At 35.8% G+C, this 17,427-nt stretch overlaps 1 protein-coding gene across 1 annotated transcript in view; it reads left to right on the forward strand.

Annotated features, from left to right (window-relative positions):
- Ggamma30A (guanine nucleotide-binding protein subunit gamma-e) overlaps positions 1-17,427 on the forward strand; it is a 73,438-nt gene that overhangs the window by 17,195 nt on the left and 38,816 nt on the right. Inside the window, 1 exon segment of the mRNA XM_018003931.2 lies at positions 13,061-13,202. Within this exon segment, the coding sequence (XP_017859420.2) occupies positions 13,090-13,202 (113 nt within the window). The 5' untranslated portion in view covers positions 13,061-13,089.

Below are 17,427 nucleotides of genomic sequence, written 5' to 3' on the forward strand. Positions count from 1 at the left end.
GAACTTTTAACAAATTGTATTGTTATGTATATTGTATATGCAATTTGTATAAAGATTGTGCTTATTTCATAAATTTAATTTTATTTAAAAGTACATGCATAAAATTTTCAATAAAAGAAAAATAAGTTTTGAGTAGAGTTTAGAGTAAACAGTTTAAATATTATATAATATCAATATATAGGCTTGAAATTGCAGTTCATTTAGTTCTATGACAGTATATGTATATTATATATACATATATACAGTGAGTAACATTTATATTCTTAATCTCTGTTCATTATGTTAAATAAATTAATATATACCTAATCGGAAATGTTATTTTTCAATCTACAATTTATCATTTAAACGTTTTTAATTTTAATTAATATTATATGTTCTATAGGCATTTGAAGTTGAAAGTAAAACAACGGAATATTAATAATACTCATGTACATATATATTTTTTACATGTGCACCTACGCAACATTCTGAAACATTTTCGTTTCGTTCATACACAGAGCATCAACAAAGCATTTTGTTATAAAAATCAACAAAGCAAAAGAATTGATAACGAATAAAAAGACAACAGTTATCAAATGTCAACATTAAAAATATTAAATAAACAAAGCAAAAATAAAAGTGAATTTTGGCGCTGACAAATGTCACGTGTTTCAGGTAATAAAATGTGAAAAAAAAAACAGAAAAAAACAAAATGAAAGAGGAAATGTTAGGCATTAGCTTGAAATACAATCCAATTTAGTTTGTGTCGAAAAATCTTTTATTTTCGTTTCCGTTTGCCTTTTTTGTTGTTGCACTGAGTGTAGGCGGCATTTGGGCTAAATATAAAACTATTTGCTTAAAAGGCTAACAAACTGCAGCCGCTGGCGAGGTGGCAGAGCCTTAAAGGATTTGCCTATATATATGTAGAAGAAGAGAGAGGGAGAGAGAGAGGGATTGAGAGATCAGGAGCGGGAGAAAGAGAGAGAGAGAGAGAAATACTCGTAGCTCTCGTGACACTCAATTAAAAATGTACGAAAAATTGTAACTCAACTGTGATCAAAGAGTGTGAGTGTATGTGTGGGTGAATATGTGCGAGTGTGTGTGTGTGTACGTGTGCTGTGCTCTGATAGAGCGAATTTATGGCCCTTACTTAAAGTAAATTGTATCGGATTTAAAACTAAGCACTCGACAGCAACCACTAACTAAATGGCTGTCTGCGAGTGCTGCACGTATTGTGTGAGTGTATGCGTGTGTGTGTGTGTGTGCTGGCAAGAACAACATAAGTAAATCCGTAAAGCAAGCAGCAGCAGCAGGAGCAGAAGCAGCAGCAGGAGCTATGCAGCTGTTAAACTTTGCTGCATACTTTGCGGCGCGCTTAAATATGCAGACACGCACACACTCAGCGCACACAGACACGCACACGCACACACATGCAACTGCTGACTGCAATGTAATTCATTTTTGACATACGCACACAGACACACACAGCCTTGGAGGCTGTAGCAGGAGGCAGCTGGCAGCTGTGAACTGCAGCGCTTTCTACATATTTACAACTTAATACCTTGCCCAATGTCTGCGTGTGTGTGCGTGACTGTACGTGTGTGTTTGTGTGTGTGTGTTGGGACTTAACTTTGCATGCTACAAATAATTAAAGCATAAAAGAAGAAGAAGAACAAGCAGCAGTAGAAGGCAGCTAGAGCTGGAGCTGGAGCTGCAGATGGAGATCGTGTAATGGGCTTGGGGCAACAGCTAGCTGAGCAGCAGCCGCAGCAGGAGGCGGAGGAGGAGGAGTAGTAGCATGAGGAGGAGTAGCAGCAGGAGGAGGAGTAGCAGCTGGAGGAGGAGTAGCAGGAGGAGGAAAATGTCCCAACGTCATCTCCTCATAAAAGTCGCCCGCTGCCTTTGATGCACTCCACAAGGTGCAGATATGGCCACAGCCAGAGCCACAGCCACAGCCAGAGCCACAGCTCTAGCCACAGCCAGCCATAGAAGCATCTACCACATCTTTTACAGTGTGTCCCATGCCATCCGGGGCCATGTCTCTCTAAATTGAATATTTTAATGCAAATTTTATGGCTGGGTTTTTGCTCACAGTGCTTACATTTAATTTTGTGTTCAGCTTTTTCGTAGGTGTATCCCCATTGTCTGCACGCCCACAACGCCTTCCACTGCTAAATGCATACACACACATATACATTTATCTATATACATAATATATATCTATGTATATCTCCCTTTGTTCCTAGTTGAGTCGCTTAGCATTTAAGTACATGTCATTTGCAGCATAAAAGCGAGCGCAACTCTATGAAGCGTCGCCTGCTCTGACACTCGCTTCTCTTCATCTTTTATTCCTGGCGGCCTTTTACACTCTATAGGCAGGCACTTGGAGTCGCATTTTTTCCCCCATTTCGGTTTTTATTGTTATGATTTCGTAAACGTTTATGATAATTAAAACACATAACTGGCGTGGCTTGGTTGTTTGCTCTCATGATATTCTCTCTCTCTCTCTCTCCCACACTCCCTCCCTCCCTGAATATGCTTTATTGAGTTGATGTTAAATTTTAAGTTCATTTTTTGATAGGTGTGCCGATTGCATCACCTTATTGTCAATCTATCACTTCATAGAAAAGTCTCAGGTTATGTTTTTTTTTTTTTTAATTTTATTATTATTTTTTTTTTTTTTTTGGGTTTGTATCTCTGTCTTCATTCAGAAATCTAAATCGAAAGTTATCCCAAAATATTCACTATATTATCAACTCTTCTCTGTCTTCTCGCTCTCGCTCTCTCACTCTCACTCACTCTTTCTTTCATTCCCTCCTTGGGTAATTTTTTCTCGCTAACTCTCTCTATTTAATTCTATATTTGTTTGCCATACATTTTCTCTGTTTCTCTCATTCACTCTTTCCCATTTACTTGTTCTCACAGAGTTTTTCTCTCTAACTTTATCTCTTTCAATCTCTCTCTTTCTCTTATAGTTGACCTCTCTCTCTCTCTCTCTCTCTGTCTATCTATCTATTATTTACACCTTTGCTCTTTCTCTCTCTGTCTTCCTCTGACTTACTCTCTCTTATTATATCTGCCTGCCGTACTCTTCTCCTTCTTCCTCTTGCAATTTCTTTATCTGTCATTTTCTATTTCCTCTCTCTCTCACTCTCTCTCTGTCTCTCACTTTTTATTTTACCTACTGTCTCACTCTCTCACTCGCACAGTTTTGTCTTCTATCTTTCTTGTTAAGACATTCTCTCTCTCTTTCTCTTCCTCTCTCGCTATCTCTATCCCAGTCGCTCTTTATTTACTGTTTACCCTTAACTCTCCCCCCCTGTTTATTGTTTACAGCTCTGCACTGCGTTAAAAAAGTGTTTTGTTTGCTATCAAGATTTCTGCAGTTGTTCCTTTTGAATATTTTCTTATACGTGCAACACCTACACCTGCACACCTGTATATCTACCATATATCTATGCATCTGTGCGGCTCCCACTGTGCAGTGCAACTGTCAAACGTAGGTTTTTGTTCGGCTTTCCATTTGCTGAAGCTGGCAACACATAAATTGATGTGGCCTTTATATGTTTTTCTGCTACGCCCTTTTTGCTCAATATGCTAGCATCAAGGTTTTTCCTTTGTTTGTTTTTGTTTTTGTTTTGCTCCTCCGGCTGGCAATTCCCGCTGTGCCACAGATAACAGCTATTATCGTATTTTTTCTTCCAAGCAATCTATCTATCAATTTGGTGCTCTGTCCTTCTCTCCTTTCGCTCCGTATCCCATCACCTGCAGCTCGCGACGCTCATGCTACCATTATTATGCAATAGTCCAATAGCCTCCCGGGCTGGTCAAACAAATCGAGCCCAGCTCCTTGTTACAGACAGAGTAAGGTAGAGAGAGAGAGAGAGAGAGAGAGAGAGTGTGTGTGTGAGAGAGAGAGGCAACTAAAGTGTCACATGAAACGCGTTTAATTGCATTTTTTTGTAGCCTCACTTTTTACTGCACTTTGCCATCAACAGCAAACAGACAACACACAAACAAACAAACAAACAAAACGAGGCGCAATGAAACGGTTACAAAACGGTTCCACCTTCCATCGTCCATCTTCCATCGTCCATCTGCCATCTTCAGGGCCCACCTACGTGCAGTGGAACCTGGTTAGGTCAGCTCGTAAATTTAATAGCCATTGGGCTTCGTTTGGATCGTTTGATTTATACGATTCGCCAGACAAACTTGGCAAAGTTCTTTAAATGCTATAACTTACACTAACTTTTGCGCTCTCCCTCGTCGCTCTCGCTTGAAGTAAATAATAAGTGAATTGAGGACAACTCGAATTGCGCAATACCCTGGAGAGGAACTTGAGAATCATTGGCTGCAAAAATATTTCAAATGAATTCTATAATATATATGGTACAGTGATGCTATTTGATTTGGATTATGAAATAGACAAAAAATTCGTTGAATATGGATAAATTTAAACAAATAATCTGCTAATATTTAGAGTATACAGTAGAGTCTCGATAATTCGTACCCCGCTAAATGGAAAATCGCTATAAATCGAAAAATCTCTCTTCCCTTTCACTCTCAAATATTCTCGATAGTTGGAATTTTTGTGTAAATCGAAAAAAAAGTGATCCACTTGCCATTTCGAATTATCTGGCTGCTACACTGTATATATTTATATTGAATTAGTCTTTCAATCGAACTTTAATATTTTGAGACTTTGCAAGTTCATGCTGCATAGATTGGGATCTCTATATATTTTAAAGAATCGGCATTTATCTAGACAGAATGTTGCCAAATAATATATAGGAGTATTGTTTACAAGGGTTCAGATAAAATGAACTCAATATAGTTATATCTATCGACAACTCATCCTCAGACTGGTCCAAGTCAAAAATAGTTCACAATGAGCCTAAGCAATCTTGAATTTTAGATTACTTTTACATATGCTGTACTCAGAAATAAATTAAAATCAATTTATGACATTTTGAATAGGTAACACTGAGAGCTGAGCCCTATGCAGATAAGAAATCATTCATTCATGTTAATTTATGTAAATATTATCCACATATCCACATGGAGCTTGGAAAATGGAAGTACAGCGTCTCAATAATATATATATTTATTATATATATTTGTATATATTTTATATATCAAATATAAAAAAATATATATATAAACTAGCTTTTGTAGCTATGAATATTTGTTAATCTCTTGTTAATTTGAAATTTTTAAGATCTCAACCTTTTCTCATCATCTTGTGAAAGCCTTTCTAAATTTTCGCTAGCTGTTCCCCATGCCCCACTCGAGGCTAATAATTCCCTCAGCAATTATAAGCATAATTTGTTTAGCAATCGCGCAGCCCGCAGTTGTGTGAAGCTGCGCACTTAGCCAAATGCATTTTGGCTGTTTATGATGTGAATTATGCATAAATTGAATGCAGCCACTCGTCAGGTGTTTGTGCTGCTGTGCAGGGTATTAAAAATGAATACGCAGTTAGGTAACAGCACATGGCCCAGGCATAAATCACGTATACGCAACGTGTGGCAGGGGAACTACTACAACTGCTCGCAGCGACTTGGCATTGTTTGGCTGCCATCATAATTTAACGCGTTTCACGGCTAATAAGCCCGGTTAGTCCGGCCAACAGTCCGGAACTAAATATACCAAAAGCTCATTGGGGAGGACATGGAACTGAACGCATTTCGTGCTTTAATTATTTAGCTGTGCAAATTGATTCGGCGAATGTGGCCCCACACACTTGATTGTACATTGTTGCAGCTGCCGCTTGAGTTACCGTTGCCGTTGCATTTGCAGTCGGAGCTGCACTTTGTGGTTCGCTGGTTTACGTGCCGTCAAAGTTCTCGAGTTGAAAGTTTTCAGCAAATTGTCGTCCTCAAGTTGCCGCTGCAGCTGAGCAACCGCCAGCCCATTCCAACTCAGCCAACTTTTGCAGGGCAACCGAAGGTAGCGAAATCAACGAATTCAAATTTTGTTAATTACTCTATAAATATTTGGGCAACAGGAGTACGTGACAAGTGAACAGAATTTGTTTTACTTTATTGAATGCAAATGTAAAGGATGGCGTGTGAAAAACATAATTCTCATACTTCCATTTTATTCAACTGAAATCAATTTGCTTAGGTAACTGAGCAAACAGAAATAGTAGGAGATATATATTATTTCAATTTCAATTTCAATTTATTTCACTCTTTATTATAAATACAGATTTTTGTGAATGGTATTGCAGAATCATTTAGGAGTTTATGCTAAGAAATAGGCCTTTTCTGTTTAGATATTTATTTACATACATGACTTATGGCATATGCGATAAAAAAAAAAAAAAAATAATAATAATAATAATAATAATAATAATAATAAAAAAAAAAGAAATAGAAAATTATTATTTTGAAAATTTTGAGTGTTGAGAATTCTTAAAATTCACATCAATTCAATTCAATTGAAATGACTGAGAGTGTGAAAAGAATCCCTTATACTTGAACACAATTTAATTTTATACAATAATACAATTTTATTTAACTTGAGAAATAGATATCATTGGAAAATACATACAGTATTATTTAATAAATATTTTGAAATAAAAAACTTTATATATGAAGCTAACTAACTAACAAGTAAATTTAATGGGAAATGCATAAATCATATAAATATAAATATAAATATTTTTAGATGAAATATTTGATGGTTGAGAGTGTGAATTTTTCCTTAAACTTTAATGCATTTTAATTCATGTGAGGTTAAATACTTGAGCACAATAATTGTTATGATTAATTAATATTAATCATATATATAAATATAATTTATGTGAGGGTAAATACTTGAGCAAAATAATTATTATGATTTATTATTATTAATTTAAATATTTCAAAAATATTATTTTGATTTATTATATAAGCAAATTGGTTCTATTTGTATCCTGCTGATGCATGATTATAGAGTACTTTGTAAAATCGGCAACTAAACTGAAATCCCTTGATTTGCCAGTTTAACATTATTTAATGAAAGCTTGTAAATAAAATTTGTGAAATTTGTTCATGGACTAAAAAAAGAGATAAGAGTGGAAAAATTGAATAACCTAAGTAATTCAGGAGATGATATATCTAGATGTATAATCATGATCATTTATGTAATTCTTTAGTTGAACCAGACAAATTCATATTTTGCATATTTCAAATAATTTTATAATGACTCTATTTCAGGAACCGTAACGATTATAATTTTTATAACAAAAAATTAAAAAATACGAATTATTTTTTGAGTAATTTAAAAAAATATTTTTAATCATTATAAATAATTTATATGATAAAAATCAAAGATAATTATTACAGATTAATTTGTATATAAAAATCAAATCATCTGTAATCATTGTTTTTGATTTTTATCATATAAATTATTTATAATAATTAAAAATAATTTTTTTACAAAAATTGAAAATTAAAGTTTATTCTTTTTTGAATTTGCCGTGAAAAAATAACTTAATTTCAGTTGATTTGTAGCACTTTACGACTTTTTGATATACAAAGTTCAAGAGGCGTAGCAATAGACCATGTAATTGCCAAGCAGAAGTCAGAATGAGCGGAACTTAATGCAAGTTAAGCTAGTCAAGTTCAATAACAAGTTGAAATGCCGTAAGCGTAAGTAGTCGACTGTGGAATACTCTGTAATAATATGCGAGCCACCACAAATAAATTAGATATTTTTATATGATTGAATTTTGTCATATATTTTCTTGGATTATTTAATGAATGGCTTTATTTTAATATATATAAATAATATTATTAAAATATATAATATATGTATACATATATATAGGTGTATGTATAACTACTCTTCGTCATTTTGTGCACAGAGTATAATAAACATTTATTTATCTCATTTCTACTGTCACCATCTGTCTCTCTCGTTCCCTCATTCTCTCTCTCTCTCTCTCTCTCTTTCCCTCTCAGCCTCGATTATGTGTTGTTACTGAGCCTTGCATTAGCCCGTCAACTTGCATTAGGCTCGCTTTCCTCCTGCCGTGTCACTCCTCCTCTTGGCACGCCTCAACTACAAGCAAACAAAAAACAAACTGCGATAAGCTTCTGTGTTCAGTTTTGCTTTCGCTTTCGCTTCTCGCTCAACTTGTTTTCCTGCACTTCCATTTAAAGTTTTTTATTTCTGCTTATCCTACGTTTTTTTTTATTTATAATTCTAAGTTGTTTAGCTTTTTGCTGCCAGACTTGCTTCGTCTTTAGCTTTTTGTCTAGCTAAGCTGCTCACTTGGCTTTTATTCGTATTCTTCTTAAACATGCTTAGGATTAACTTCTTCGTTAGCTTCTCTCTCAAGGCTCTTTTTCGAAATGGCTGTTGGTTACATTTAATTCTTTTTATTATATCCTGTATACATTGTAAATTAAAGTGTTTCTTGCTTATGTATGGATAGGACTTTACAGAATCTGCATACCTTCTTATACATACAATATTATATTCCTGAGTTAAATTGATTTCCCAGCTTAAGCTTCCTTTTGGTACTATTTATAGCCTCACTGTCCATGTCTCATTTTTCCACTCCAGAGAGAGAGTCTCACCATTTTTCTCTCTCTATCTCCAGTTTTTCGTTAAATCTCTTCAAAGTATCAAAATGTTTAAGGAATTATGAATGTTAAACGCATTCATACAAAAGCTAACAAGCCGAAAATGTGTCCCAAACGACTTTTTCTTCTTCTTCTTCTTCTGCATAATTGAAAGTGTGCCCCAGTTGGACGAATTTAGGCTAATGCCAATTATATGAAGAATTTGAGAATTTGTGTCGCCCTTGGCGTACCACAGCCACAGTGAAACCTCAAAGTGAGGCTTGAGAGCTGTGTTTGATATGGGCAAATAAATTATAAACATTGAAAAGCTGTTTCTTTTTACATTTAGCCAGACTTGTCTGCCACAGAGTACATAAGTAATATAAATATATATATATACATATATACAAGATGATATATACTGATTTGTGATGGTTGACTAACTGCCTGACAGAGCCTGCTGGCTATGAACAACAACCACAACAACAACAGCAACAGGATGCGAACAACAATCAAAAAAAGAAAATCACTTGACTTTTCCTAGTTGTCCTTGTCGCTTGCAGAACAACAGAAGCGAGCGGCAGAGCGAGCGAGAGAGAGAGAGAGAGGGACAAAGAGAGAGGGTGAGAGGGCAAGTGGCGCTTGTTTAGGTCTGAAGGGGAGGGGGAGGGGCTGCAGCTCTGTTCGCTGGGGCCGTGGGCTTAGATGGTGTCAAAAACTTGAGCGCCTGTTGACACACACGCGAAACACTCGAGCCCTTCGCCGGGCGGAATGGCAGCGCCAGACTTTGTGGATAGCGGAGCGGGATGGGGGTGGGGTAGGGCTGCTTGTAACCGCCAAAAACATTTTGCTAACGATTTATGTCCGTTGCATGTTCTTCGACCGAGAAACTGTAAGATAAATTTTAGCTACTTTTTCAGTTGCAGCGCACACACACATCCTTGACTCCGCGTCCTGCATCCTGCAGCCTGCAGCCTGCAGCGTGCTGCCTTCTGCCTGATGCCTGCTGCCTGCTGCCTGCTGCGTGTATCTCTGTAGTTAATGGCGCATCCCATTCTTCGGGTCACATGTCAGCCAGACGCCTGCAATTGCTGCAAGCAATTAGTTCGGAATTCTCCAACGTTCAGCTGCGGTTCACTGAGAGCTTAAGAAGGTTAAAGAGTTCTAGAGTAGGATTACGAACCGACTGGAAAATGTACATATATGAATTTCCTTAACATTTATATATATTAATTAGATTTTTAGCGCTCTTCTCAATAATTACCAGAATAATTAGGGAGGTGCTCAGTAGGATGTTTAAAGAGGTCTACAGTAGTATTTAGAAACGAGTGCAAAATATTTGTGAATTTCTATTAGTTTTTCTTATTAATTAGATTTTAGAGCTCTTCTCAATAATTCCCAGAATAGTTAAAGAGGTGACTTCAAAATATTTGTGAATTTCCTTTAGCTTTTCTTTATTAGACTTTAGTTATCCTCTAAGTAATTTCTAAATTAGTTGTTCAAAATAATCAAGAATTTTAAGAAAGAAAGAAGGCAAGATATTTATGAATTTCTTTTAATTTTTCATTATTTTAACTTTCTTTATTATAACTCTCTCCTTAATTAAAAAAAAAAAAAAAAAAAAAAAAAAAAAAAATTGCTCTACAGTAGAATATTGAAGCTACTGCAAGATATTTCTGAATTTTCCTTTAGTTTTTCTTTATAAAACTTTAGTTATCTTCTAAGTTAGTTATCCAAATTAGTTGTTGAAAATAATCAAGAATTTTAAGAACGTTAAAGAGGTCTAAGGTAGGATATAGAAACGAGTGCAAGATTTTTATGAATTTCTTTTAATTTTTCATTATATTTATTAGATTTTCACTCTCTCCTCAATAATTCTCAAAATAGTTAATGAATATTGAAGCGACTGCAATCTGTTTGCGAATTTCCTTCAGTTTTTCTTAATACTCATTAGACTTTAGCTATCTTCTCAATAAGTCCGAAAAGAGTTTTTGACAAGCTGTTCTTCACTTGTGTTCTTCACTCCGTCAGGCATCAAAGAAATTTTGTTGAATTCGCTCGGCTAACTGGCCAAGGGGACAGCTGTTGGCCATGTGGTAACAGGCGAGCTGCAGTAAAACTTTTAATTAAACCAACTTTAAGCTTTTAGTGCTGCTGGTCAGGGCTGTCAACGGACACACACACGGGCCCAGCAGGCGGGACCCATGTTTAACACTGAAGTGAGCCGGGCCCGGCACGGAAGAGTCGTGGTAGCAGGCCGACATTAAATCTGTTCTCTTACAATAAAATTTTTGGCATTAACACTTTGGCCAGTGCTTAAAGCAGATGGCATGTGAAAAGAAAAGAGAGAGAGAGAGAAAAAAACGGGTTCAAGCTGCTGGCTTTAAGCCTAAAAACGTGTGGCAGAACAAGGCGGGCAAGAGGCGAGAGAGGGGGAGACGAGAGGAAGGGAGCTGCTACAACCGCTGTCAGTTGTCTGGCGAAGCGGCAAAAAATGATGTGCATATACATGCCTGTATATATATAGGAGCCTGGCCAGCTGGCCAATACACGGAAAAGCTGGCCAACTAGCCGGCTCGTCCCTTTTGTATTCCCAGTTACACCTACAAAAGCGACAGCTGTGCATCATGGCCCATGGCTGCCTCCGCTTCTGGTAGGTGTCAGGTTTTAGTAGGCTTTGTGGGAGGCAGGACGACTCACTGGACATAGGAAGTCAGCCGCCTCCACCTTCAGTGGCACTTCACATTTTGGGTAGCAACTGCTGCCGCTTGCGGTTCATAGCTGTCTGTCCGCTGTCAGACCCGCAGCAGCACGGCCCCAAGACCCTCAGTGTTGTTTACTCGCCTATGTTGCGGCTTTCTATTTGAGTTCGGTATTAGTTCTTCATGATGTGACAGTCGTTAGCTTATTACGTGCTGTGAAATCGCAGCCATTGTTAACATGTTGCATGCGATAAAATTTCTACATTACAACGAGATTCTTAACAGCTCTGTTAAGGCGGGTTTGTGTCTACGCTAAGTGGAATAGTGGAATAAAGTCTGTTGTTGCTTACAGAGCGTTGTTGTCTGGTCTAACAGAGCTCTGTTAAGTGCATAGCATGACAATGTTAAGCTCAAATACAAATGAATAATGCGGAAGATCCAAATAAACCTGTAAATATTTTAAAGTTTACAAATTTTATTAATTTTTATAGTTATATAAATATTATTATAGATTTTATGTATTTATATATACAAATATTTTGTTTTGTTTATTTTATTCATAAATATCAATATCTTAACACAGTTTTTTTTTCGTTTCTAATATTTAAATTTATGTATTTTTGCATGATATGTAAAAAAAAAAAGAACAAAAAAATTGCCTAAAATTTTTCATAAAATGTTGTTTTTGTTTTTATTTGTGCATTATTTTTTGTTTCTAAATTTTGTATAATAATTAATTTTAATTTTTTAATTATAGATATTAATTATAGGATATTTAAAATTCAAAATTCAAGGTCCTAAGGTTCTCAGAGCTAACACAAGATTCTATTAAATTCTACTTAATTAATTTGGCAAATACAGGCAATAAATACGCTTAGTTAAACAATTCGCAGCAAACAAAAATTAATTGTGCCGCCTCACGCATCATTTTCTCACCGCCCTCATTCACTTTTCGCACCCAAGCACGCAAAACAGAAATTTGAGGCAAGAAGAAGACTTTTTGACACGCTGCTCTTATTTATGACGAGGCGAGCGAACAAAAACAAAACCAACCAAAAAAAAAAAAAAGAGTAAAAAGACAAATTTTGTCTTTACTAAATAAACAAAGTAAAAGATTCATAAATTACAGCGCCAAAGCCGGTCAAGCAGGCGAGTGTGTGTGAGAGAGAGAGAGAGAGAGGTGGAGTAGAGAGAGGCACAGCGGCGCAGGGGGAGGGGAAAAGGCAGAGTGTTGGCCACGCGTGTGGCAGCTGCGTGCTTGGCTCAGCTGTTAGGTTGTGCATTTCGGTTTTGCTTTTTGGCTAAGCATTTTTTAAGTTTTCGGGCGCGCCCTTTTATTTTTGGCTGCAAAACATAAAAGATGAGAAAAAAAAGTAAAGAATAACGAAATACTCACCGCCTGCATGCGGAGGTAAACAACTGTGCTTGGGCACGCTTAACAGCGACGGCAAAGGCGGTTTTATAGCAGCCTTTCAGGCGGCGCTGTTAACGCTCTCTCACTCTCTCTCCCATTTACTCTCTCTATTGATTTGTTGTGCACAGCTGACGCATGCGCCAGCTCAGCTCAGCCAGACACCGGCCATATAGGCATACAGGGTGCTTGGCAAAACAAAACAAACGCTAACGCAACCCCTAAAGCAACTGCCACCATAAACAAACCCCAAGTTGGGAATGCGGCAGGCATGTTCCCGCGTGTGTGTGTATGAGAGAGAGAGAGAGGGAGAGTGAGAGTGAGAGTGGGCGAGTGAGAGCGGACTGCAGCTTTGCAGCTTTTATAGCATCTGGTAACATTTCGCTCACTGTTGTTCTCTGTTGGCTTTGCAGGGGTGGTATGTGGATAAATTTTAGCCGCCATGGATCCCAGTGCTCTACAAAACATGGATCGGGACGCATTAAAGAAGCAAATCGAGAATATGAAATATCAGGCCTCCATGGAGCGCTGGCCGTTATCTAAAAGCATTGCTGAGTGAGTAGCCTCAATTCAATAATATTTATTAAATAATAACAATTAATTAGCTGTTAACAAAAGTGTTTAGACTAAAAACAAACAAGTGCTAGAGTTAACTAAATAAATAAAAAAAAAAAAAAAAAAAAAATATATATATATATATATATATATATATATATATATATATATATATATATATATATACAAATTTATTTATATATATATATATACAAATTTATTTCACACTGTCTGCCACAAATTTTACGCGTGTGCTAAATATGTGAGAATAATATGTGTGTGTGTGTGTCTGTGTCTCTTGCGAGTTTAACACAAATTGAGCTCAAGTTTGTCTAGACGCGCGTCCCAGGCAGCAGTTAGCTGCCATTGCTGCTATTCCTGCTGCTGCTGCTGTTGCTGCTGCTGCTGCTTCCTCCCAGGTTGACACAGTGCTTGCGTTAAATATTCATACACGTGCCTCGCCCGCAGACTCGAGACGGAGAGGCAACACCTGAATTGAGTGCTTGTCCGGCAGCTGTGTTGTTGGTTGCTGTTGTTGTTGTGTCTGCTCTGCCCTATGCACAACAAGCTACAGTTCTCCCTCTTCAGCTACTAATATATCTATATATGTATATGCTTGAGTGTGTGTGCGTGTAGACAGTGACTAGACGAAATTCCAAAAACATGAACAATTTCGCTGAGCGCATTTTTTCATAACTCACTGTCAACACGGAATTGAACTGCTTTAACCCGTCGGCTAAATCAGTTTGATAAAATCTCTTGAAAGCATAGCATACTGCTGGTTATAGCTATATATAAAGATAAAGATACAGATACAGATAGCAAAGATAATATATTGAATATATGCTGTAATATATATTAAATTTTATGTGACATCTCTAGATCTCTAGCGAATATGTAAGGGGATTTATTTTATAGAGCATAACGAGGATATTTATCTTGATTATATTTAGTTAAAGTTGATTGATTAAAATTTGTTATTAATTGATTAAGTGTCTTTGATTACATATTTATTTGATATCATTTATTTAATTTATTAAGTTAATTCATTTAATTTTTACTTAATCATAAATTACAATATGTTTGAAAAAATGTTTTTTCTTTTTTTTTATTATTTCATTCATTCATTTATTTGCATATTTATTTATTATTATTGTATTTAGTTTTATTTATTTATTTATTTTTTTTTTTTAAATTTATTATTATTGCATTAATTCATATTGTTCAGTTTTTGGCATTGATGTACCTTACATAGAGTCTTATAGCATTCAGCTTTTGTCATGCAGCTGGTCTAGCTCAAGTTTTAAGTTTTCTTTTTGTCACATTCATTAGAAGCGTTGGCCCACAGTTTCAGAGGCATTCATGGGGCTATGCTTTTTTTCTGAACGAGTAAGTTATGATTAATATTTCCACAAGCTTTAATAATGCACCCTCCATCGAGTCTTGTAGCATTAAGCGTTTGTCATGCAGATGCCTTAATTACATCTATGTATATCTTTATAGAATTTCGGTTTTTATTATAATTATTATTTTATTTAATTATTGTTGTATTTAATCATTTTTTGTTTTGTGTAATGTGTATCGCCTTTAAAACCTATAAAATGTTTCATTCCTGATAGAACTTCTGAGAACATTCGTGGGAATATTAAATTGTATATAAAGTGCATCGAATTGATATCATTAAAAATGTTTCATATCGGTAACAATGACTTGTACTCTGTCTAAAAGGTTCTTCAGTTGACTGGTATTCAATTTCATTTCTCAGTTCTACTCTCTTCCATTACTATTTACAGAGTATATTTTCGATGATATGCTAAAGATCTGAGGTGTACGTTGCTTTAAAGCAATGCAAACAAATTTAAGGCACAATACGCTCACATTATTGTTCACCTTCAGTTTTCACACTTTGGTCGAAACGCGAGCAAGCGATTTAAGCTGTCGTGTTGCCAGACAGAGTTGAAATATGAAATCGGTCAGCTGTAGTATTCTAATGATAATTAATTTTAATTCGAGCTATGAGCACCGGCTTAGCACGTTCTTGCCAACTCAAGAGAGCGAAAGAGCTATGTGAGAAATATAGAGAAAATAGAGCGAATTTGAAATATCTTTAGAAATTAAATCTCAGATGAAGCAAAATATATTTGGCCGAAATATATTTGAAGCAAAATATATTTTTGCGTATAGAAAAGGATTATATTGTATTATATATGCTTTTTAAATTGTATAACATCAACACTACATAAATAAACCATTATAACATAATTTAACATTTTCATAACGGGAAAGACATGAAAAAATAAAATTATGCCAACTACGAATGTTCAATGTTGCTGGGCCCAAAAATCTGTATTTTTATAAAAAGAGATTAAAGACTTTATGAGCATAAATCTTAAAAGTTTGTCAGTTTCGACTTATCAATACAATTGCTCGATTCGCAATTCTAAGAGCGAAAACTGTTTTTGTTTTTGATACTTACGATACAAGACCTTCTTTGCTTTTGCTATACAAGTCCATAAGTCTAAGGTCAACGCCCTACTTTTGTATGGTTTTAGTAAACCCCAACTCTGACTCGCTTTTCACAAATTAGCAAGCTAATAAATGAATGTTACAGCTGAGGGTTTCTGTTTCAGTTTCTCTCAAATTTTGCTTTCAGCATTCCAGCATTCCTGCTCTCCATGTATCCTAGCACAATCGAAATTCTTTTAGTTTTGATTTTGCTAATTTGAAAAAATTTGTTAAATGGCATTTTCATGGTGCGCAACAGCTAAACGCCGCACATAAATCACAACAAATGCGACAGTTTTCCACTCTCTCTCCGTCTCTCTCGCTCCCGCCAACTTTTAAATATAGCTGAACCGCAATATAAACAGCATTTGGATTGTTGGCCAACAACTGTGACTGCGATTGCCGTCAGAGTCCCGTTTCAAATAAAACTCACGCTGTCAAGGCATTTGGATAAACATTTAGTCCGCGGCTAATTATGAATAATTAATTGCTCGCATTTCGGCAATCCAATACTGGAAAGCCCTTGCGGGCCTCGCATACCTCAAGTGAGCTGCTGCTGTGCGTCGCTTTACGTTAATTATTTGAAAACATTTCATGCAACACCTTCGCTTTCGTCGCAGCGGCTGCTCCATTCGCCTAGTCCGAACGCGGTTTAGCAATTAGCGAGAATCCCAGCTGAATGCCGTCGTTTCTCTCTGCGCTCTCGTTGCCTCATTTAGAGTCTCAGTCTTAGTGCCAGCTGCTGCTGCTGCTGCTGCTGTTGCAGGTGTTAATTGCTAAAAGCAAATCTATTTATCATAATTACGTTGATAAACACGAGCTCAACTTTGTGTGCTCACCTTTATGTCACTGCCACGAACTTGAAATCCATTTAAAAGCACAGATTTAGTTACAGATTATTTTCTCTTCTCGCTCTCTCTCTCTGTGTTTCTTCCTCACTCTCTGCTCAGTTTTATTTTAATTTGCTGCGTTTATAAAAACATTAAAAGGCTTTTCTCGTTTGGCTGTGCCGGAACTCCTAATTTGGGTCTGCAATAAATTTAAAATAGGTTTTCAAATGTAAATTAAAATAGCATTTAATCTGTGCCTTTCACATTCCCATTGAAACGAAATTAATTACAAAGCTCCTATTGTTTTAGAGTTAGTATTAATAATTGTTCTCGTTCTCATTTCCACTGTTGCGCTTCTCTAAAGTTAGACGTAAATATATCGTCTGTATATGAGCGAAAATATGATAAGGTTCGCTTAAAATTTTAATAGAGAGTGAAAGTTTATATACGGTGAAATGTCTTTGTATTTAATTTATATATTGGGAAGCATCAGAGCATCTTATTTACAATCTCAGCATTAGATTATATAATATGTACATTAATTTAATGCCTGAAGGCCTTTGTTGCTCTGGCTTAAAACATGTTATTTAGAATTAATTCTTTGTAACAATAAATAAACAAATACAATAATTTAAACTTTTATTTGGAGTAGGTTAATTAAGGAATTGTTAGTTACACTCTTTGTAGCGGACATATTTGCGTATTTTTATACTTGCGTATATTAATGCTAACTGTAATTATTCAATTTCCAACATTTTCCAATAAGACTTAACAGTTTAAAGCTTTAAAGAAAAAAAAAAAACGAATAAATAATCATAAATTAAATAATACATATATAAAAAATTATTGCATATAAAATATTTCAAATATTCAAATGTCTGATTTATGTG

Source organism: Drosophila arizonae, chromosome 3 (genome assembly GCF_054131065.1).
Source record: "Drosophila arizonae isolate 15081-1271.41 chromosome 3, UAZ_ARI_1.0, whole genome shotgun sequence".
Taxonomy (NCBI): domain Eukaryota; kingdom Metazoa; phylum Arthropoda; class Insecta; order Diptera; family Drosophilidae; genus Drosophila; species Drosophila arizonae.